This window comes from Garra rufa, chromosome 1, assembly GCF_049309525.1.
Source record: "Garra rufa chromosome 1, GarRuf1.0, whole genome shotgun sequence".
In the NCBI taxonomy this organism is placed as follows: domain Eukaryota; kingdom Metazoa; phylum Chordata; class Actinopteri; order Cypriniformes; family Cyprinidae; genus Garra; species Garra rufa.
The window spans coordinates 56382145-56407598 of NC_133361.1; the positions used below are offsets into that span (position 1 = coordinate 56382145).

Genomic DNA, 25454 nt, shown 5'->3' on the forward strand with positions numbered 1-25454 from the left:
CTTAACCACCAACCATGTTGTTATGCTGTCCCAGAATGCACCACTCTTGTTTTCCCTTGCTGTGCTGCAATATAATTAGAGTGTATTGGAAAACCAGGCAGACCAGGTGTCTTCAAGCTCCTTGGAGACCATATTAGGTTTCATGGAAAACCTTGTACTTATTCGAAAGAGCAATATACATTTTAACACCTCAGGACTCCTCTGAGCCTTATGTATATATTGAAGGTCTAAGGTATTGGGACCTTAAGGGCCATTCACACAGAATGTGGTTTTTACTTTTAAAAATGTGAGACGTGGAATAAAAAAAGCATGTTTTTCGAAAAGTTGAACTACTTTTAAGTTGAGCATTGCATTTTTAGAACACTGCATCATTTATGAGATGCTAAAAAATCAAATCTGATAAAACAGTGAAAAAAATAAAGTTCTGTGTGAACAGTCCCTTACAGTTTAGTTACATACAGTGTTAGGCATAATGTAATCAGATTACTTTTTCAAGTAACTAGTAAAGTAACACATTACTTTTATATTAGCAATGTAATATTTGAGTTATATTTTCAGAGAAGTAACGCAAGTTATTTCGTTTTCTAATTTATTCACTGACACGTCTCCTGTCCCAGTGTTGAGAGAAACTGGGAGTAATGTGCAGAGGCACTTCCTTCAGTCTGATTAATTCACACAAAGTAACGCAATGGATTACTTTCCATAAAAAGTAACTAAGCAGTCTAATAAGTTACTTTTTTATGGAGTAACAGTGGTGACATGTTGTACAAAATGGGCTTTTCACCCATTTCAGGAATGTTGTAGCTACACACATATCTGCAGAGATTATGTATCTGAATTGCATATTTATTTGTTTATGCTGAAAGTGTGTTCAGTCCAAATGGATGGAAATTTTATATGCAGTTCAAATGCATAAATCGTACATTTTTTAATGCAGCCTGGAAACTGTTGAAAGTCAGGTTGGCAGGTTGGTTTAAAAGAGCGGTGGAGATGGGTGGAGGATTAAGGCTTAACTTAAGCTGGACGGCAGTCAGTGGATCTTGGAGTGGCTCTGCGTGCTGTATCTGTACCTAGAGATGAATGAGAGAGCTCTTCATCAGAATACCATTATCATAATCAACCATATGCCTGGAACAACAGGATACAAACCGCTCAAATGAGAGCAGTGGAAGACGAGAAAAGACCAAAGGATGAAAAAAATGAGCACAGAATGGAAACAGATTTGTGACGGTCACTTTTTCAATTCTAGGCTGTTTGAGCAGCATTGAAATGTATTGGCAGAATGATTTTAGAGACAAAAGTGTGTGTGTATATATATATATATATATATATATATGTATATGTGTATATATATATATATATATATATATATATATATATATATATATATATATATATATATATAGTCAAGCCCGGGAATTATTCATACCCCTGGCAAATTCTGACTTAAAGTTACTTTTATTCAACCATCAAGCTTTTTTTTTTTTTTTTATTAGAAATGACACAGACATCTCCCAGAAGATAATAAGATGATGTACAAAAAAAATATTACTCATCTTTTATTTACATTTGAACAAAAAGTGGCATGTCCAAAATTATTCATACTCTTCTCAATAATCAATAGAAAAGCCTTTATTGGCTATTACAGCAATCAAACGCTTCCTATAATTGCTGACCAGCTTTTTGCATGTCTCCACTGGTATTTTTGCCCATTCATCTTTAACTCTTTCAGGTTGGAGGGTCTCCTTGCTATCACCCTGATCTTTAGCTCCCTCCACAGATTCTCAATTGGATTTAAGTCTGGACTCTGGCTGGGCCACTGCAAATCGTTAATGTTTTTGTCTGCTAAGCATTTCTTCACCACTTTTGCTGTGTGTTTTGGGTCGTTGTCGTGCTGAAATGTCCACTGGTGCCCAAGGCCAAGCCCCTCCCCTCCCCCAAAAGACATTAGGTTCCCACCACCATGTTTGACAGTGGGGATGGTGTTCTTAGGGTTGAAAGCTTCTCCTTTTTTATGCCAAATGAAGGCTACATCATTGTGGCCAAACAGTTAAATTTTAGTTTCATCTGACCATAAAACAGAAGACCAGAAGTCGTCTTCTTTATGCAGATGAGCATTTGCAAAGGCCAAGTGGGCTTTTGTATACCTTATCTTGAGAAGTGGTGTCCTCCTTGGTCTGCGTCCGTGGAACCCAGCGGTGGTCAGTGTCTGTTGGACTGTCTGCCTTGAGATGTTGCCACCAGCAGAGCCCAGATTCATCAGGATGGTCTTGGTGGTGATCCTTGGATTCTTTTTGTCCTCTCCCACTATCCTTCTGGCCAGCACAGGTGTCACTTTTGGCTTCCAACCACGTCCTCTGAGAATTTTCACAGTGCGGAACATCTTGTATTTTTTAATAATACTTTGCACTGTACTCACTGGAACTTCAAAACATTTAGATATGGTCTTATAGTCCTTTCCTGACTGTGAGCAGCCACAATGCGCAGCCGCAGGTCCTCAGTGAGCTCCTTTGTCTTAGCCATGACTGTCTACAAACCAACAGCAGAGAGCTTCTGTTGTTCACCTGTTGAGTTGATTAAAACAGCTGTTCCCAATGAATCAGGGTAATTACGGTGTTTTTAAACAGCTTGGACTATTTGGAATGGTATAGAACTTTGGATTTTTCCGTAGACTCTGACAGTTTGCAAAGGGTATGAATAATTTTGGACATGCCACTTTTTGTGCAAATGTAAATAAAAGCTGAGAAATATTTTTTTTCCACAATGATGCCTCTTGTACAAAGTCTTATTATCTTTTGGGAGAAGCCTGTGTCATTTCCGGTCAAAAAAAAAACTTGCTGGTTGAATAAAAGAAACTTTAAATCAGAATTTGCCAGGGGTATGAAACATTTCGGGCTTAACTGTATATATGTTTTAGATCAGGGTTGTTTTTTGTCATTTTGCTAAGGAAATTGCAGACAACCTATCTAAGTTTTAATCTTTTGCTTTATCCGATGCTGATTTAATTGAGTGCAACAGTAGAGCTCTGGAAGTACAAATCTGATTCGTTTTCCTCATAGAGATATTGATTTTTAGCAGTAACATAACCCTTTTAAGACAGACCTGCCATGAGCTCAGAAGTTGTTAATTCATGGTACATGCTTTTGTTGAAGGCACACATACAAAGCCACGTAAACAAAAATTCATAATAATTTAAAAAAACACAATTCTCAGTGAAGAACTACACTACCCATAATTCTAAAGAGAGATCCACCAATCAAAGCAGTTACTGTTATCATATGATCAAGTTGGTTTGTGTACACTCTCAAACTGTACTTATATGTTTAAATGTATCTAAATATTTAGCAATCAACTTAAAATGTATTGTTTTTATACTATGTTTTATAACATACTAGAGCTCAACCAGTTGATTTTGCTAATTAATCGGCACATATAACCTGTTGCTGAATCAACTGTGGACAAAAATCCATACCTATACCACTTTATTCTCCAATGTGAAAGTAAGCCTTTTGGCAAGTGTTCTGGTTCATTAGCCGCTATAGGGAAATAACGAGAATAATAACATTGTGCAGTAAACGGTAAAACTGTTTGCATTACAAACCAGTGTTCATAATTAAGATAATACATTAAAATAATAGAGGCAGAATTGAATGACCTAGATGTTTAATGACACAATTGTCACCATCTACAGTGAGAGGGACATTTTTTTTGATCCACTGCTGATTTTCTACGTTTGCCAAAGAAATGATCAGTCTATAATTTTAATGATAGGTTTATTTGAACAGTGAGACAGAATACTAACAAAAAAATCCAGGAAAATGAATTTTAAAAAAGTTATAAATTGATTTGCATTTTAATGAGTGAAATAAGTATTTGACCCCTTTGCAAAACATGACTTAGTACTTGGTGGCAAAACCCTTGTTGGTAATTACAGAGGTAAGATGTTTCTAGTAGTTGGCCACCAGGTTTGCACACATCCCAGGAGGGATGTTGTTTCACTCCTTTTTGCAGATCTTCTCCAAGTCATTAAGGTTTCGAGGCTGATGTTTTGCAACTCGAACCTTCAGCTCCCTCCACAGATTGTTTATGGGATTATGGTCTGGAGGCTGCCTAGTTCACTCCAGGACCTTAATGGGCTTCTTCTTGATCCACTCCTTTGTTGCCGTGGCTGTGTGTTTTGGGTCATTGTCGTGCTGGAATACCCATCCACGACCCATTTTCAATTGCCTGGTTGAGGGAAGGAGGTTCTGACCCAAGATTTGACGGTACATAGCCCTGTCCATCGTTCCATTGATGCAGTGCAGTTGTCCTGTCACCTTGGCAGAAAAACACCCCCAAAGCATAATGTTTCCACCTTCATATTTGACGTTGAGGATCGTGTTCTTGGGATCATAGGCACCCTTCTTCTCCAAAAACGGCGAGTTGAGTTGATGCCAAAGAGCTCGATTTTGGTCTCATCTGACCACAACACTTTCACCCAGTTCTCCTCTGAATCATTCAGATGTTCATTGGCAAACTTCAGACGGGCCTGTACATGTGCTTTCTTGAGCAGGGGGACCTTGTGGGCACTGCATGACTTCAGTCCTTCATGGCGCATAGTGTGTTACCAATTGTTTTCTCGGTGACTATGGTCTTAGCTGCCTTGAGATCATTGACAAGATCTTACCGTGTAGTTCTGGGCTGATTCCTTACTGTTGTCATGATCACTGAAACTCCACAAGGTGAGATCTTGCATGGAGCCCCAGACTGAAGGAGATTGACAGTTATTTTGCGTTTCTTCCATTTGCGAATAATCGCACCAACTGTTGTCACCTTTTTACCAAGCTGCTTGGCGATGGTCTTATAGCTCATTCCATCCTTGTGTAGGTCTACAATCTTGTCCCTGACATCCTTGGACAGCTCTTTGGTCTTGGACATGGTGGAGAGTTTGGAATCTGATTGACTGATTGCTTTTGTGGACAGGTGTCTTTTATTCAGGTAACAAACTGAGATTAGGAGCACTCCCTTTTAAGTTACCTGTATAAAAGACACCTGGGAGCCAGAAATCTTGCTGATTGATAAGGGATCAAATACTTATTTCACTCATTAAAATGCAAATCAATTTATAACATTTTGAAATGCATTTTTCTGGATTTTTTGTTGTTGTTGTTGTTGTTGTTGTTGTTGTTGTTCTGTCTGTTCTGTTAAAATAAACCTACTATTAAAATTATAGATTGATCATTTCTGTGTCAGTGGGCAAACATACAAAACCAGCAGGGGATCAAATATTTTTTTTTCCCTCACTGTATTTTCATTAGTTTTATGGATTCTTTACAGCGCAGAGTTCATATTATCAGCCAGTGTGGTGCAACTTGGTTAGTGTTATCATTAAAATCCACTATTGTTCGCCCTCTATAATGTGATCTGAATAGTTCATACAAAGTTTGCATGTTGTCTTGGAGCTGATTGATTTGGTTCATGTCTTACAAGACGTTTTTTAAAGAATCTTTTGAAATCTCTATGGAGAAACTGAATGAGAAAAACACTGCTGGCACCCAGGCTGCAGAAAATGTGGGCGTTCACAGCTCTGGTTTGCCAAAAAAAGACACTTCCAATATATTCCCTCGACGCTAATTTAATTTCATTAATTTGGATAGCATCCATAGTGCAGATATGTAATGGGCAAATATACTTTATATTCTCCAACCTGTTATTATTAGAGTCTCTGCGTTGTCCTTTAATGTAGTGTGTGCTGAAGATACAGTAGATTGAAGTAAAAAAAAAAAAAAACTGATAATATAGATTTTATAAATTGTTAAATGTTCTACATGTAAAGGATTAGTTCACTTCCCGAATAAAAAAAATACTGATAATTTACTGACCCCTATGTCATCCAAGATGTTCATGTCTTTCTTTCTTCAGTCGAAAAGAATTGTTTTTGAGGAAAACATTACAGGATTTTTCTCCATATAACGGACTTCAATGGGGATCAATGGGGTTGAAGGTCCAAAACTGCAGTTTCAATGCAGCTTCAAAGGGCTCTACACAATCCCAGCCGAGGAATAAGGGTCTCATTTAGTGAAACGACTGGCCATTTCTGAAAAAGAAAAAGAAAAAGACCTTGGAAAGGTCACACGTGACATAGGTGAAAGTACCAACCAAGTGTTTATAAAGTGAACGTGCAAAGAAAGTCAAGCGCCCTTTACACAGACAGGCATCACAGAGTTAGTGCGAGATTAAAAATTATATACATTTGTATTTTTTTTCTCGAAAATTACCAATCGGATCAGTAGATAAGACTCTTATTCCTCAGCTGGGATCGTGTAGAGCTCTTTGAAGCTGCATTGAAACTGCACCTTCAACCTGTTGAACCCCTATTGAAGTCCATTATATGGAGAAAAATCTTAGAATGTATTCCTCAAAAAACTATTTCTTTTCGATTGAGGAAATTAAGTCTGAAGCATGAAATCAATGTTGCCAACTACTTTATTCAAAAGAGCTTGACTACCGTTTAACTACTTGTAAACGATGAGTAGCTTGTAGCTTGGCAAGTCACAGCAAACAGCGAGGCAGCTCCCTTAGTTGTAATTCAACATTGCCTTGTGGGTTTGCACCCAAAGATCTGCTGCTCTTCTCTTCTCCTCGATCGTTTGCCCTTCCCCCACCGCTACAGCACTTCCTCCAGCATTACGTAACTCAGCCTCTATTGATCTCCATAGCGATTGCGGGAGCAGTGCTTAATCTAATCAGGCAGCAGTGTGTTGGGTCTCAGAGGGGCTACAGCTTCAGGACGTGCGGGGAGGAGAGAGGAGGAGGAGGACAGGGAGGCTGTAAATCCAGTGAGGCAGAAAAGAGCTCATCATTACGGCACAACGCCAGGCTCATAAAACACAATCACACTGAAGCGCATTGCCCTGCAGTGCACCAGATCTACTGAGAGCAGGCATGCAGTGTGTTCATGAATGAGGTTGGGTCGAGGTTTTGACCCCTCTCTTGATAGATGTCTAAAATTAGCTGCTGGACTAAATAGGATTAGCTGTTGCATGTCGTGTTGTTTTTCCCTAATTGTCCGTTGATTTATTATAGGCAGAGGCAATGATCTCATGATGAAAACGTACCTGTGGGAACTTTTTTGCAATGTTTTTTTTTTTTTTTTTTTTTCGCATCTGCACTACACCTGAACCTACCCAATAGTATGAACTAAAGCGAATGTGACGTAAAAACGCCATCGCAAACATGCCGTTTTAGCTTGTTTTTCGATCTCTCATCTATTTGCTCTTTCATTATGAGTCATTTTCTTCACAGGATTTGTACCCAAGGATTCCACATCCTAAGCCCAATTCCAAAGTACCAAGTGCTTGGTGTTTTACCACCTCTAGTGTTCATTTCTTTTGTATACTGCAGTGATATGGACTTATTGGTATGTATTTCACATCTTGTGAAAAGGTTTCCACAGATAGGTTTTCCCATGAGATCAGGTAGCAATGAAGTATTTGCACACTTAAAGAATTAATTCACTGCAGAGGATCCATTGGTGAGCAAGTGATATAATGCCAAATTTATCCAAATCTGTTTGGTTAAGGAAACAAACTCATGTTGGGCAGACTAAGAGTAAGAACATTTTCTGCATATCTGCCTTTTTGGCTGAACTATTCCATTAGGGAGCACAACAATTTATGAATGTCCTTATTTTAAATGTGACTCTGGGCCGTGATACCAGTCATAAGGCTCAGTTTCTAAAAGCTGAATAAATAAGCTTTCCATTGATGTACGGTTTGTTAGGATAGATATTTGGCCGAGATACAACAATTTGAAAACCTGGAATCTGAGGGTAGAAAATTGCCTTTAAAGGAACACTCCACTTTTTTTGGAAATGGGCTCATTCTCCAACTCCCCCCGAGTTAATAAGTTGAGTTTTACCGTTTTGAAATCCATTCAACCGATATCACTTTTAGCATAGCTTAGCATAGATCATTGAATCTAGTTGGTCACGTTGTGCTGCGATGTGCTGCTTGATATTACTGCATCTGCTGCGTCCATGTTACGGCAGCAAACTTCCTTGACTATTACACCGGAATGGGAGTGTAGTTCCTAATCTTATCGGCCTAGAAAATCGCATCTTTACATTTTCCACCGGTCTTAGTACACGATATAACTGCAGAAAAGTCAAGTTTTAAATAGGACAAATATCGAAACTCGTTGGTCATTTTTGAACGCGATGCTATTGGTCTCACAGGTTTCAATGATCTATGCTAAGCTATGCTAAAAGTGATATTGCCAGAACAGGAGAACGGCTGAATAGATTTCAAAACGGTAAAACTCAACTTATTAATTCGGAGGGAGTTGGAGAATGAGCCTATTTCCAAAAAAGTGGAGTGTTTCTTTAAAGTTGTCCAAATGAAGTTCTTAGCAGTGCATATTACTAAACAAAAATTAAGTTCTGATGTATTTACGGTAGTATATTTACAAAATATCTTCATGGAACATAATCTTTACTTAATATCCTAAAGATTTTTGGCATAAAAGAAAAATGCATCATTTTGACCATTTACAATGCTGGTAATTGCTAAATATACCTGTGCGACATATGACTTATAATAAAACAATAGTTGCACTCTTGAATCGGAAGAATAAAATATTGTGTGGTTGTCAAATGTAAATGCATTATGTGTGAACTTCAAGAAATTACTTTATGTATCCACTTAAAATCACAAAACAGCAGCTGATTCAAAGACCCTGAGCAAAAATGATGAAGAAAAGTGAAACGAAAAGCTGGTTTTTCGTTTTAACTGCAGATGACACTTGATTTGAGGTTTCTGAATCTCAAAATACTTTCTAGGTTGGCAGTTTTTTGCCAAATTGATCTCATTTTTAACACATTTTACTTTGTTTCTCTCCTTTAGTGCTCTTTCCTGCCAAAGTTCTCCATCCACGTTGAGACGAAGTATGAAGACAACAAAGGCGTCAATGACAATGTATGTATACTGTATACAGTGTAAATATATCTGCATGATTTCATCATTCATAGTCTTTTCTTAAGTCTCTTTCATCACTAAATCACTCACTAAAGTGAGAATTGTTGACCATGTAGAATAAGAGAATTGATGAAAAAAAAAAAAGTAAACCCAGCAGGTTCTCGGATTTGTGGTATCACTAGATTTAGTGCGCTTATAAAACTTTATAGAATTGTGGGTTTTCCTCTGTTTATTTATTACATCGATTAGAGATTCATTCATTATTAATAGCGCCTCAGGCCATACAAGATGAGTTTGTTTCTTCATGGGAACAAATTAGAAGAACTGTAGCTTTATATCACTTGCTCACCAATGGATCCTCTGCAGAGAATGAGTGCCGTCGGAATGAGCGATAAAAACAACACAGTAATCCACACAACTTTTCCAGTTTTGACTTTCGTACCACAAGTGATTTCAGATGGGATTTGTCCTGGAGAGATTTCTGGGTGAGCTTGACTCTTTAATAAGCTGGCCTGCAGTCAGTCTGAGAGCTTACAAGCCTCAAAATCGTTCCAGACGGTGGTTACGATCTGTCTGAGCCAGCGCTGTCTGTGCTGTCCTCAACTTCTGTTCGAGTCTCCGCACACATGCTCGCTCGCTCGCTCAGAAAGAATTTCGCTTTGTTTTATTTCCTTTGCTTCTGGCATCAAGTAACACTTTCATCCTCCGCCCCAAATGAGAGCATTTTTAAAGATCGCACATACTGCAGGCATGTAGTTTTTCCTTGTCTGTGATCAGTTTAAGGTCTGTGCGGATTTGCTTTTGAAGATCTAACATTTACGAACGGTGTGCTTGAACTTCAAATGATTAAATGTACTTCAGAGAGGGAGAGAAATCAGTTGTACAGTGTGGACTAGTGACAATTAGAAATGGAAAACAAGACCAGAACATGATTGGTAGCAGACGAAGTGACTGAATGAAATATGAATGTGCTTGTGGCACTGTAAAGGAGAGGTGTAGGAGCCAGGCAGCATCTGTTGGGAGGTTGTAGGGTGCTGGTTGGTTCGCCTCAGGGCTATTTCTGCATCTGCAGGTGAGAAATAACAGAACGCTGCATTCTTTCACCATCCGTGTTTCACGCTCGGTTGAGATGCCAACACTTCTTTAGTAACGGTGGCTGATGAGCAGAAAATAGCTTCAGGTTTTATCACCCATCTCATTTTGTTGGCCATGTGCTGTTGATTTGCCCTGTCCATGGTGCTGAAATCAAGACCTATACTGGACGAAATCACCCGTACAACATTACTGTGCTATCTTGTGAAAAGACCCCTAAGACCCTGTAAACACCACTTTGTTTCTAGACCTGTGCATCTTAACTTGGCCTTGTGTTTGGGACCATTGCCTCACTAAAACAGTATTGCTACTGTAGCAGGTTCTCCTGATTCATTTCTTTGTGTCTTGCACCATTAATCCTTGTGTTTTAACAAGAAGCCCAGTTCCTGCTGAGTAGAGGCAGCATGATGCTCTGGTGTTTTTGAGCTGTGGGCAGTGTTAGATTTGCTTTATATCACTTTGGATTTCAGCTAAAAGCCTTTTCGGTTTTTATTTGACCACAAAATCTTTTCCCACATCACAGATGGATCGGCATTATGCATTTTGACCTCCTCCAAACGTGCTTTCACATGGTTCTTTTAAAGTAATGGCTTCTGTTGAGCCACCTGTCCTGTACAAGCCCTGTGCTACTGATGCAGGTGGTTGGCGGCAGGGGGGTGAAAAATGAGAGAGATTTGTGAAGTCAACTAAATAAACAACAGTATTACATTTTGATGAAATTATAAAGACATTTTTATTTATTTGGATGAATGTGCACCAATACAGGGGTGTGAAAAAGTGTTGCCCCCCTTCCTTTTTTTTTTTGCATGTTTGTCACACTTTAATGTTTCAGATCATCAAACAAATTTAAATATTAATCAAAGATAACACAAGTAAACAAAACATGCAGTTTTTGAATTAAGTTTTTTTTTATTATTATGAATGGAAAACTAAATCTAAACCCACATGGCCCTGTGTGAAAAAGTGTGAAAAAGTGTTTGCACCCTAAACTTAATAACTGGTTGGGCAACCCTTAGCAGAAACAACTGCAATCAAGCGTTTGTTGTAATTCAGCCACATTGGAGGGTTTTCAAGCATGAACCGCCGTTTTAAGGTCATGCCACAGCATCTCAATAGGATTCAGGTCAGGACTTTGACTAGGCCACTCCAAAGTCTTCATTTTGTTTTGAGGTGGATTTGCTGGTGTGTTGTCCTGCTGCAATGTTCCCAAGTTCGCTTCAGCTTGAGGTCACGAACAGATGGTCGGACATTGTCCTTCAGGATTTTTTGGTAGACAGCAGAATTCATGGTTCCATTTATCATAGCAAGTCTTCCAGGTCCAGAAGCAGCAAAACAGCCCCAGACCATCACACTACCACCACCATAGTTTACTGTTGGCATGATGTTTTTTTTCTGAAATGCTGTGTTACTTTTACGCCAGATGTAATGGGACACACATCTTCCAAAAAGTCTTGGGGATCATCAAGATGTTTTCTGGCAAAACTGAGACGAACCTTTATGTTCTTTTCGCTCAGCAGCGGTTTTCGTCTTGGAACTCTGCCATGCAGGCCATTTTTGCCCAGTCTCTTTCTTATGGTGGAGTCATGAACACTGATCTTAACTGAGGCAAGAGAGGCCTGCAGTTCTTTAGATGTTGTTGTGGGGTCTTTTGTGACCTCTTGAATGAGTCGTCGCTGTGCTCTTGGGTTAATTTAGGTTGGCCGGATACTCCTGTTTTCGCCATTTGTAACAATAGATACGTAATTAGATTACCTTTTTTAAGTAAAACTGTGATTAAGGTATACAATTCAAAGGTAATTTATGTAAACCAGCTAACAAAACAAAGACATAACATTAATGTTATCTTGGTCATGGCATCTTTTGTGATATTAAAGCATTCCACTACTAATCTGCTCATATTTAACATTAATGTATTTCTTACCTTTTTGGTGGTACTGGCCTCTGACGGAGAAGATTTATGATGGCTCATAAATGAGCACAATGCTGATGTCAAACTAATATGAAATAAAGTGATTATTGCATGGCACTTTCCCCAAACTCTCATATAGCCAAACTCCGACAAAGAAACACCTCTGCTTACTCCGACTGTTCAGTTATTTGTGCAACATTAAATGCTCATGAAACTACTTTTTTCCTTTTTCCTTTCAGAACAAAAATCTACAGATAATGTACTCACCCCCTTGTCATCCATGATGTTAATGTCTTTCTTTCATAGAGAAAACATTTCAGGATTTCTCTCCATATAATGGACTTCTATGGTGCCCCCGAGGTTGAACTTCCATAATGCAGTTTAAATGCAGCTTCAAAGGGCTCTAAACGAAACGATGGGTTATTTTCTAAAAACATTTACAACTTATATACTTTTTAATTTCAAATGCTTGTCTTGCCGAGCTAGTATATACAGTCAAGCCCGAAATTATTCATACCCCTGGTAAATTCTGACTTAAAGCTACTTTTATTCAACCAGCAAGTTGTTTTGTTTAACTGAAATGACACAGGCTTCTCTCAAAAGTAAAATGATGTACAAGAGGCATCATTTTGGAAAAAAAAATATTTCTCAGCTTTATTTACATTTGAGCAAAAAGTGTCATGTCCAAAATTATTCATACTAGGGGTGGGCGATATGACCTAAAATTAATATCACGGTATTTTTCATCTTTTGAACGGTGCCGGTATAATATCACGGTATTATGTTCCTGGTCTTGATCAGAAGATCACAAATATTGTCTCTGTTCTAGAGCGATACTCTCAGGGCCATCTTTCAACTACCTTTTGGCCATTGAAAAGGTCCAACTCAGGCCCTTCAATGCTGACAAATAAGAGTTGGTGGAGTGAATCCACTGAGATATGGCTTCTCCAGTCAAGTCAATTTGCTTCATTGAACTGAAACCCCTGTGAGGTAGTGCCAATAGTTCCGCAAGTAATAATCATCAGCAAGATTTCTGTCTTTATTTGTATAGTTTTGTCCATGAAAATGAGGCTCAGAGGTGCCATGAGTGCAATCAAATCTATAAAATCATGTTGAGATTAGTGTTTTTTTTTTTAAATAAAATTTGGAATACACGAGTATTTAAGATTTCAATAACTGAAAGGATCTGCCAGCAGGTGGCGGCAAGACAATGAAATTAATTACTGAATCGTATTGTTCATTTGATTCGTTTGAACACGTTCATTCAAGTGACTCTCTTTATGAATGCGAAATTGAATCATTTCACTAGATTAGTTTAAAAATGCACGTTCACTTATAAACGAAACACCGCTGTGTTTGATTGGAGAACTGTGCATCTTCATTTAAACACAGCGGTGTGACTTATTCCAGAATAAATTTTGAAAATGAAACAGAGCAAAATCGGGTATAGTGTTATTCTCAGTAATGTAAGTCACCTAATAATAACTTCTTGTTTATTTAACGGCTGTAGTAAATTAATATCTAATTTACAAACTCCCATAAAAATATTAAAAGCTGTCCCTCATCTTAGTTTGCGATATAACAAAACTCTATCTTAATCAAAGACGCTCTCTGTACTGCAATCAATCTCATATTTACTCTCTCTACACACTTTGTTGATAGAAGGAATCGTGAGATATGTCTGTGATACATTACTGTGCTGTGAACCTAGACAGGTCGGTCGGGGTTTGGCTTTCCGGTGCATTTAGAACTTGCACAACAGGAACAAAGCAGCAGTCGTATTTATCTCCGCCATTGTCGATCGCGCCGTGTTGTTATTCGCGCGAGTGATGGGGAAACCTCCCGCGGATAAACTAGAGTGAGTGACGCCATGCGCATGGTGTAGTGTGAACGCACCGACTGTCTATGAGCGCACGTAATTGACAAACGGTCGCAGGCAAATTAAACTTAGGTGTAGCTTATTATTTAGAATTAGCTATTATTGATGTAAATGCAGCCGTTCAAGGCACAACATTGATTTATTACGGTATTGACGGTATTAGAAAATCCATGTCGTGGCGCAATGTCACACCGGTGTTGACTATGATACCGGTGTACCGCCCACCCCTAATTCATACCCTTTGCAAACCGTCACAGTCTATGGGAAAATCCAAACTTCTCAGTGGCGCATGCACAGCGTGTCCTACATTTGCCCGGAACGGCTTCCGCATATGACAGCAAAAGCTAGAGAAAAAGGATTATTACATTTTAAATTTGGATATTATTCTTACAAAAATGCATCAATTCACTACAGGAGGCCTTTATTTTCACCTAGAGCCATGTGGAGCACTTTTTATTGTGGATGGATGCACTTTATTGGACCCACTGCCATTATAAAGCTTGGAAGAGCCATGATCATTTTTAATATCCAAAAAACTCCAATTAGATTCGACTGAAAGAAGAAAGTTATATACATCTAGGATGCCTTGAGGGTGAGCAAATCATGGGCTAATTTTCATTTTTGGGTGAACTACCCCTTTAAATTTAATTATTTTTATTTTATTTTATTTAAAGACATTTTCCCATTCCAAAAGGTAAAACACAGTGTGTCCTTTTAGGTCTATATTTTCCCCTTCTTTGTTGTTTAAGAATATATATAGAAATTTAGGAAAGGTTCAATTTTTTTAACTACATTCTAGTCTTGTCTTTTTCTTCAACATTGTTGCATATTGATATAGTCACAGTTAGTGTTTAATGATGTTGTTCTCTCATCTTCCTCTTGTCTTAGTCATGGAAAAACGGTTGTCAATGAATATTTTTGTCACAGTTTTTGTTATCGAAACAGTAGAAACTAGGAAACGTAAGACACACCTGCTGTAGGTGCTTGTTGTGCATTTAATTACAAAACCATGGGCATAAATAGGCAGTTTGTTCTTCCTTTGCTGTGAACAGCTTCTTTTTATATTCACCTCTGTTTTGGAAAGGGATTTGCTCTCATTCATACATATGAATAGCAGTAAAGTTAAAGGAAGGGTATAGGCAATTTCAGTGAGGCTAGCAATAGCAAGCCTCCCGCCCTTCCTGTAAAAACCACTCTCCAAAGCCACATCTCCTCCAAAACACATGAACACAATGAGAGACGCCATTGGTGGAGAGTTGAATGCAATGCTGTCAGATTACCTCTTGAAACATTACAGTATAAAACGCATATTACAGTAAAAACTGCGTCCATTCTCGCTCAGTCTGCAATAGCGTAACAGAACACGCTGATTACGTATCATATCTGCGCAAACAGGGTGCATGGAGGTATGCAAATACATACATTGACAGGCAGGTAGGACAGCCTATTGTAGCCCTCAGACTGAGGAATATTTTTGGACGAACGCTTTATGGTCTTACAAGACTTTTAACCAGCATAACAACAAATGTTTTTGAACCAAATCACCTACCTTGCCTTTAAGGCACTGACATTTGGTAATAGGCTCTTTCTGGCTGTTCCTATTGCAAAGTGTTTAGTGGGGTTCAGGTGTGAACTTTATGCCAGCCAGTTAAGTTCTTCCGCACCAGACTCAGTAAGTCATTCCTCATTGACCTTGCCTTTTCACTTAATGGACCACAGTCACGCTGCAGGTACAAGGGCCAGCACTTTGTGGTCTTCAGCGGAGAGACATTTGAACCCACTCCCTCATTTGTCTCCTGTTTTTTGCACCTGTAGAACTCCGTCTGCATCTGTAAGAGGAGAAAACACAAATCCTTGATCTGTATTCCGCCTCCTCATTGGCGTGAGAGGCTGTTTCTGATGTTTTCCCTACTTTGAGCCATGTTGGCTGCTTTGAAGTTTAAACGGCGCACTCCAGCATGCATTAGCCTGCGTTGCAGCAGGAGTCTACTTTAATGTTGCTTATCACCACCATTGGGATTTAGAGTTTGCTCTTGTGTTTACTTCTTAGGCATTGATAAACAAGCTTGTCCGAGTTTCACGCTTCAGATTTTGCACTGTGGCCACATCTCAGAAATTAATGCCCATTTTATTTATTAGAGCCATCATTCGGGTCCTTTTCAAATCTCTCTTGATAAGGTCCACCATACCTTATTTCATAAAATATTCAGCTACTCCGTCATGTCGTCCCCCTTTCACTCTTTGTTTTACGATTTCAACCTATCCATTCTTTTCTCTCACAGCTAGTGCACTCTCCTTTGTGTCTACATTTTAAAATAAAGAGGTTTTATACATTTCTCTCCATGTCATCCCTGAAGCTTACTGTCAGTTGGATATGAAAAGAATTACAATGTAATTGGCAAACCCACACAGGTGGCAGACAACAGGAGAGCCGTTCTCTCACCTGAAAGCACCTGATCCTTTGAAGCGGAGCGCTCTCACCCATTAAAGTCTTTGTTAGGCTGCAAGCACTCGCATGAGTGGCAGCTTATGCAATACGCGTGCTGGCGTTGACTCCCACGCAGACCAAGGGCTCCTTCTTGTGGACAGCGTAGAGTCTGCAGCTGTAGATGTTTTGGAGTCTGCTGAGAGTTGCTGAAGATCTCTCTTTACTGTTACTCACAACAGAAAGACTTAAGTGGAGTCCTATCCTGGTGACAAATGAACAAGCTTGAGTTCTAGCTGAGAGTGATTTGCTGGAATAAAGCATCCGGAAGTCATTGTCAGTGAGAGTTGACGATTTGTGATGGTGAGCAATTACTGTGGTTCAACATCCACCTATACAAATCGAAATCATATGTGACCTTGGACCACAAAACCAGTCAAAAAGGTCAGTTTATACATCATCTGAATAAATAAGCTTTCCATTGATGTATGGTTGATAGGATAGGACAATTTTTGGCTGAGATAAAACTATTTGAAAATCTAGAATCTGTGCGAAAAATATTGAAAAATATCTAAATATTGAAAAAAAAAAACTTTCAATTGGTCCAAATTAGGTTCTCAGCAATGCATATTATGTTAGGAAATTTACTAAATATCTTCATGGAACATGATCTTCACATAATATCCTAATGATTTTTGGCATAAAAGAAAAATCTGTCATTTTGACTCATACAATGTATTTTTGGCTATTGCTACAAACATACCTGTGCGACTTAAGACTGTTTTTTGTGGTCCAGGGTCACATATGATTGACATGTAAAATGACCAACAAACTTTAAAAAAATTCACTCACTGTATCAGTAAAGCATGACTTACTTTTTTGGTGGACTGTTTTGTGTGCAGTCAATATTAGACTCTCATATTGTGGGTGTGCGACTAACTAGCAACTTACAATGCATTGATTTGGCAGCCAGGGGTAACTTGGTTAATCTAGGGATGCCCAGTCCTGCTCCTAGAGGACCACTATCCTGAAGAGTTTAGCTACAATCCTAATTAAAACTGTAATCTGCGTTGAAAGGGCCCTCGCACCCGAGCCAACCTTGACCCTCTGGCCTTAGGAAACCGTGAACAGTGGACAATATACATTTATAGTGGTAAATATAGCAGGATTAATGTCGAAGTCATTTATATGTGCCAAACTTCCTGCTTCCAGTTGACGGCACTACGACTATAACTGAATATTGGTATGTAGATGTCTTCAGGCCAAGACTTTTATCAAACATGTTGAGTTTGGTGCAGATTGAACATGGTATGTTTGAGTTAGTGTAATACATGACATATCCTGTTGCCAACAGGTGGCACTATGATTAAAACTCAATATTGGCCGTTAGATGTCTTCAGGCCAGGACACTTATCAAACAAGAAATTCAGGGCAGATTGGGTATGTTGGCACATTAACTTGACATTTCCTGTTGCCAACAGATAGGGCTATAAATTATAACTGATTATTGGCATGTAGATGTTTTCAGGCCAGGAGTCTTACCAAACTTGTAAAGTTTGGGGCAGTTCGGACATGTTTAAGTTAGTATAAAACAAGTCACTTCCTGTTGCCAGCAATTGGCACTATGATTTTAACTGAACATTGGCCTTTAGGTGTGTTGAGGTCAGTGCTCTTATCAAGCATGTGAAGTTTGGGGCAGATCTGACATTGTATGGCTGAGTTCAACAACTTCCTTTTCCATGGCGAAACATTGAAATTTGTTGACAAAAACTCAAGATATTCACAATTTCACATCACAAATGGTTTTAGATTACACTGACCAAATTTAGGGTTGATCTGATTAAATCTCTGGGAGGAGACATTTTGCTACACCTGATTTTGAAAACCCAGATGCCAATTTAAATTTAACGGAGCAATTCCAACAGGGTTCTTACACCGTGGTGCTTGGACCCTAATTAAACATACCTGAACCTGCTAATCAAGGTCTTTTGGATAACTAGAAACTTCCAGGCTATTGTATTAGGGGGAAAATTGAAGCTAAACTCTGCAGGATAGTGGCCCTCCAGGAGCGAATCAGACACCCTTGATTTAATCAGTTAATCTACTTCGGTAATGAGCCACAAGTGACAAGGTGTTCTGTTAGTTGCTTGGTTTCTAATTCGTGTTCTGTCTTTCCACCCACAGTAATATCTCATTCTCTCCATATATCTGTATTTTACAAATTGTGAATGTGTTGCATCTTACACTCACACATTTGCAGTGGTAGCCGGTAGCTCCTTTAACAATTTTTTTTCTAACATCCTCTCACTGTGCTCTAGATCTTTGATACAGAGCTCCGAGATGAAGAAACAGAGGTGTGCTTTATTGACATCGCCTACGACGAGATCCCGGAGCGCTACTATAAGGAGTCAGAGGTAAAATATTTCTTCAATACACCACAGAAATGTATAATCCATTACCAAAATGCTAAATAATTTACAAGCAATACAAACATATAATTTACAAATTTCCCTCTAAGGTACAGCATGTGCTCATATTCCTCTCCAATATTTTCCTCACTGACCTCTATGATTTATTCATTTGAGCTCTGTTGATATGGTATTTAGTGCTGATGGGATTTTGTTTTGAAGAAACCAGGGAGTGCTTCTCCCACATAGAAGAAAACAAAGGAGTATGGGTTATTTTTAAGCCAATACTGAATTATTAAAAAGGCCCTGTTGAGATCTCTCCTGGACACATGCAAGACTCAGAATCACCTCTCGACTGTACCTCTGCAGTAATTCATTTTCACATACTGTCTCTCTCCTCTTGCAGAGGTAAGCATAGACAGATGAGAGGAGTGCAGTGTTATCTTTCTCTGGCAGGAGCTTGCTGCTATCTAAGGATCCAGGCCAGCAGTGGTTCTGTTTGAGGAATAAAAAAGCAGAGGTGGAATTAGATGTGGAAGGGAAAAGAACAGCAGCAGTGCTGGGAATGATAAGCGATCACTCTAGTCCTCGTTTAGACAAATAAAATCACTTGTGTCAGGGAAAACAACCTTAGCACTTTGTCCTAATGGGGCACACTGCAAATAAAGGAAGTAATCTTGTCAGTGTTTGTTCGAAAACAATCGTTGGTGAAGGGTTTATTTTGTCAGCAATAAAAAGGCAAACATTTTTGTGCCACTTAAGGGCATTTGTAGGGTCAATACAAGCAAAAGGTCCTTTCTCCAGCCCAAAAAAGTATCCTTTGTTTTTCACACGTACACTAGTGAAGTGGCTCCCAATTGCGTTCCTGGAGTTCCTAAGGTCGTTGGACCAAAAACAATGAGCTTCCGGGCAACTGCCCTTGATGTGAATGGATAGCTTTCTCCAGGTATAATAGACTTTGTTGATTATGATGCCACAATTTCTACCATTCTTGTGTGGGTGAGATGATTTTGTTCTCTTTTGATTTAACAAGTTTTTGGCAGGGTCAGTTTTTGGCCAGGATGATCAGCAGCTCGGTTTTAATCATTCAGATATGCAGGCAGAAATATTTTACAGCCAGATGCTAGTTGGTTGTCAGAGGGTGAAAAGAGAATTGAGTATCATCTGCATAGTAATGATGGTAAAAAAGCTCTGAGAGGTCATAATTTGGTGAAAAAGGAGAGTAAAAATGGACCAGGTACTGAACCCTGTGGAACACCGGTGGGTAGTTGGTTTGTAGAGCACTCACTTCAAGTGCTCTGCTCTTCAGAGTGAGTAAAGCAAAGTGATGTTAACTTTTAAATTGAATTCACTCTCTAATTTCGCTTAGTGCTTAGTGTTTTGCATAGTTGGCAGGTGTTGGTTCATCCCTTGTCTTCTTTCTATTCTGCTATGAATGAGTCTTATAAAGGTTATAATGAAAAAATCTTGTGTATTGCATATAAAATAAACTCTGTGGGACGTTTTATTTCCATTCCAGGACTTTCTATTTTACTTCCATTCTGTATTTCAACTCTAGGACCCACGATGCTTTAAATCTGAGAAGACAGCTCGGGGTTTGCTGCAGGAGGGCTGGAGGGACACGCAGGATCCCATCATGTGCTCCTATAAGCTAGTAACGGTGAAGTTCGAGGTGTGGGGACTTCAGACACGAGTGGAGCAGTTCGTGCACAAGGTCACTTCCACCTCTCCACATGCATATCCCAGACGAGCCCCCTAAAACCCTTACCTCGTAGTTATTCTCACTGCAGATCACTCAGGTCTATAGATAGATCTGACTATTGAGTTGTGCTTACCATGATATCTTCTAGCAGGATAAATCCCAGGATCATCTTTGTTGGTTCTGAAACAATATTCCTGTCAACCAATTAGATTTAAGGGTTAGGATTAGTCAGCTTTGTGCTGGAGCTGGGGCTTCGACAACATTTCTTTTAACCTTTCATTTCCTTTTGATGTTAGGGTTATTGTTAGCATTGGGGTTAGGGAAGATTAGTAGTATGTCCGTTTGACAAGAATAATTCTCCAGGACCAACAAAAGATCCAAAAACAGATTCTACATATGTCTACTTGGCAACATCACAATCATCATAGATTTGTACCTGTTTTTCTTTCTATAGGTGGTGAGGGATGTGCTGTTGCTGGGTCATAGACAGGCTTTCGCTTGGGTTGATGAGTGGATTGGTGAGTTTGGCATTGACCAGCCAGTCATACACACAGCCTTCCCTTCAGATTGCGGTTTCTTTTGTGTTGCCCATGGCGCAGAGTCATGACTAACAAACCTCACGGATGCCGAAGGATGCCGTGAGCCATACTGTAGCTTACAAAATATAATCTCATGAGTCACTACAATAACAAACAGACAGAAAAGAGATGTTTCCGTGGAGAAATTCAGCTCTTTAAAGTTATTCTTCATGTTCTCATCAAGGACCTTGACCAAACTGGTTAGATTAGATGACTTGAACAAGTTGTTCAGTCGTGAACACTTAAAGTGTTCAGATTACAAATCATAGAAAGCAGAGCTGTTTTCTCCTCTAAAAAGCAGACAGCGTCTTCTTTACTTCCTTTGGAGATTAGAGCAGGGATTTCCAAACCTGCTCCTGGAGGGCCACCTTTGAGCAGTTTGGATTTGACAACTGATGGCCAAAAAGGAAGACACCTATAAATAATAGACAAACAACAGCCAGTATAAACAAATAAAAGTCATCATATGAAGTATGATTTTATATTGGATTTGATTAATCCAGGGTTCTCAAACTCAACTTTTAGAGAAGTTTAGTTCAACCCTGATTATCCAGCTAATTAAGTCCTTCAGAACTATACCTTTGGAACTATACCCTGCAGGACTGTTTTGCCTTTCGGTGATGTAAAGGCACTTTCCTACCACATAGTTCTAGAAACTTAGTTCCAGCAAACAGCCAGCAGGGTCGTTCCTAGAGAACCAGTTTCTGCCACAGGCTGTTTTCCGGGTTGCATTCGCACCAGCAACAGGAACTCTGAAGTGGGCAACAGCGACACCTTTTTTTGCAGCATTTACAAACATCAACAACCGGTGAATGTAGGACGCCGTGTTCAGAGCTGTTTTTGTTTAGGAACTATGAGGTTCTTCCGGTGCAAAAGCGCCTCCTATAGAACTTTTTAGACCCTACTCTAAAGTAGGAGCTAATTTAGTTCCCCTAAATGGAGTTCCTAGAACTAAATATGTTCCTACTTCCTGTGGTGTGAACAGGCCAAGAAGTGTGAACTTCCGCCAATAGTTCTAGGAACTATAAAAAGGTTCCTGTGGTGGAAAAGTGCCAATACATTTATGTCACTGGTAGTTCAAAAAGAGCTTTTTTAGACCCTACTCTAAAGTAGGAGCTAATTTAGTTCCCCTAAATGGAGTTCCTAGAACTAAATATGTTCCTACTTCCTGTGGTGTGAACAGGCCAAAAAGTGTAAACTTCTGCCAATAGTTCTAGGAACAACTAAAAGGTTCCTCCGGTGCAAAAGCGCCTAAACACTTACATAACTGGTAGTTCCTAAAGAACTGTTTTAGACCCTACTCTGAAGTAAGAGCTAATTTAGTTCCCCCAAATGGAGTTCCTAGAACTAAAACCATTCCTACTTCCTGCTGTGTGAACAGGCCAAAAAGTGTAAACTTCTGCCAATAGTTCTAGGAACTATAAAAAGGTTCCTCCGGTGCAAAAGCGCCTATACACTTACATAACTGGTAGTTCCAGTAGAACTGTTTTAGACCCTACTCTGAGATACTTTGAGTTAGTTTAGTTCCCCGAAACTGAGTTTCTAGAACTAAATACATTCCTAGTTCCTACGGTGCGAACACACCAAAAAAATAAAAAACAATTCCGCCAACAGTACTAAGAACTATAAAAAGGTTTCTCTGGTGCAAAAGCCCCTAATGCCATGTACAAAGATGGCATTGACAGCTGCTTCAGAGTTCCTGCTGCCAGTGCAAATACAATCAGGAAAGTGCCCCAAGGGGGAAATTGGTTCTCTGGCTAGTTCCCAGAACTCAGTTTGTAGAACTGCGCTGTGTGAAAGCTCCTTTACATTAATGAGGAGACTTTGCCTTCATGTTTCAAATGTCCACTATACCTCACTAATAGAAATGTTTTTTTTTTTTTATGTTTAAAGACATGACAATGGAGGAAGTGAGAGAATACGAACGAGCCACTCAGGAAGCCACCAATAAGAAGCTGGGAACCTTCCCGCCAGCTATTGCCATCAGCGAGACGCCCCTACCAGCCTGTGCTCGTAGCGGCCCATCCAGCGCTCCCTCTACACCCCTCTCCACTGAAGCTCCAGACTTCCTTTCTGTGCCCAAGGACAGACCACGGAAGAAGTCAGCTCCGGAGACCCTGACTCTTCCCGACCCAGCACGGAGAGACTCTGCCTTCCGCCTTCCCAGTCTCTTTTCCTGGGGTGCCAGCACCCCGCAACCTGAGTAAACCACAGTTCTGGCCTTAGTTTATGACATCACACCCCAGTAATGTGTCTGTTTGACACAAACGAATCAGTCTCTCTTTAAATACTGAGACATACTTAGTTTCCCAAACACACAGACACACACAGAGTGGCTTTTCAACCTGTCCAACCTCACATTTTACACTGGGAGTTAATTTACAATAGGCCAAAAAGTGCATTCTGACTTACAAAATGGTACAGATCACTGTTAAAAATATCTCAGGAGTTGTCCCACTAATAGACGGAGTTGAATCTTTCCTTTTTTTATTTTTCTTTCCTGCCGAGCCATTTTTCCTACATATGTTGAATATGGGTAGGATTTGTAGCCACTGTTGTTTTGCTGTAGTGGTGTATTTAGTAGTATATTCTGCTCAGTTAATATTTCAGTTTTGATATTATGTTAAGTGACTTTATCCTCAGGCTTCTGAATTTCTCACTCAAATTAATCAGTGTTTGACATGTACTGTAAATATCTCATTTCTAAGAATGTAGACTTCAATTTGATAGTGGTTTCACTATGCTCTTGTCTTTAACTTTGATCAGTCCCATTCCCATAGACTCCAAGCGATACCAATTCTACTGACCTCGCACTTTTGCGTGGTCTGTTGTTAGACACAACGAACTGGAACTTGTCTGTACATACTGTAGTTTATCTTCATAAATATATTTGTTAGAATGAGAAGCATCTGCCATGTAACTGAGTATGCTGTTCTACATTATATGTTCTTGGTTGGGATTAATGTGATGCATTATTATCCATGAATATGAATTAAGTCCTCAAAGAATGCTTGATAATTAGATTGTTGTATAATCTTTGGGCTCTAAGGAATGTTTGATGCTGCTGGCCGATGTATACTTTGTAAATTGAAAAGCTCTTGTACTCTTGCTGGTTCCCGCATATCTGTTCTTTTAAACTGAAACACTCTTTTCTAAAGGATTCAGAAATGCACATGCCAAATCTTGGGAAAATCATGCTTTTGATGTCAACTGCCATTGTGAAATTAAAGCATTTGCTACCTATTGGGATTTCTACTTCATTCCAGTTTCACTAAACCTGTCATGTTTATCAATTAATATGCTTCAATATAAGATGCAATGGCTTTTATTCTAAAGGTTTTTTTATCACGCCAATCCTGCAAATTGCTTGATTCTGTGGAATGCAGAAAAAGATATTTTGAAGAATGTTGTAACCAAACAGTTTTGTTCCTACTGACTTTCATTATATGGATTGGAATACATTGGTAGCCAATGGGAAGTGGGACTCTTTGGTTACCAACATCTTCAAAATAGCTTTTTCTGGGATCCACAGAACAAAGAGATGCATACAGGTTTGGGATTGGGACTATCCCTTTTATCTTAAGAGCAGGTTATATGTTATTTCAAAGTGTCTTAATATTATGTTGGAGTCCTCTAGAACAGGTTTGAGTGCATCTAAGGTCAGAAAATAAATTGTGGTTCGGAGACACTATCATGGACAAGCATTTAGCGAATCCTGTGTTGAACTTGCCAAGATTAGAGAAGAAGTCCTATGTAAAATGACGAGCACACAACAAAAGGTTCAAATTGTATTGCTGTGGTATCGTGGAAAAAAATACGTTTTAACCTTTGATTCTTCAAATCATCATCTTTTAAAACAAAAACAAACTTGCTTTCACAGTGCAGAACACAGCATCTTCTCAACATGATGTAAACACACTTACTAGCAGAAGTGCTGTGTTATGCTAACATGTTACTGTGTGACGTATATTGGTAAAAGGCAGAAAATTCGAAAACTCGTTAAGACTGTTGAATCGACTCTTTCTTTTGAGAGACGATATCTTTATCATGTACTTTTTTCATTAACGACTAGACTATTTACATTGAAGAATAACTGTTAGAAACTGCAAAAACCCATATGACCTGCTCTTTAAATTCTAAAAATCATGAGACATTTTTCTTTATGAGGGACAAACAATGACATTTTCATATACTGTAAAAACCCATCTCAAAGGTTAGCCTGTTACTTTAATGAATTGTCTAATATTCTCAGGAGTGGATTGCCGTACTTGACATTTTAAATTACCATCATAACAAGAAATATATTAACAGCTTATTTTGTGACTTTATTTTAGGACTGTGCTTTCAGAATAGCAAACACAGAGTAGCAGATTTCTCAAGCGCATGATGCTTAAGGCGGCAATACAAAGGATATATTGCAGATATTTAAATAAAAATCTGTATTTGATCAATTCTTTCCATTGTTGGGAAATGTGTCCATTTTTAATTAAAAATGTTAGTATGAGTT

The 25454-nt window shown here is 39.0% G+C and overlaps 1 protein-coding gene across 1 annotated transcript in view; it reads left to right on the top strand.

Moving 5' to 3' along the window:
* The window catches only part of pitpnc1a (phosphatidylinositol transfer protein cytoplasmic 1a), a 125458-nt gene extending 101268 nt beyond the window's left edge, over positions 1-24190 (top strand). The window contains exons 5-9 of the mRNA XM_073833926.1: positions 8883-8954; positions 18578-18673; positions 20226-20381; positions 20824-20887; positions 22841-24190. Of these exons, the coding sequence (XP_073690027.1) occupies positions 8883-8954; positions 18578-18673; positions 20226-20381; positions 20824-20887; positions 22841-23154 (702 nt within the window). The 3' untranslated portion in view covers positions 23155-24190. The remainder of the gene's footprint in view (positions 1-8882; positions 8955-18577; positions 18674-20225; positions 20382-20823; positions 20888-22840) is intronic.
* The last annotated feature ends 1264 nt before the right edge of the window (positions 24191-25454 follow it).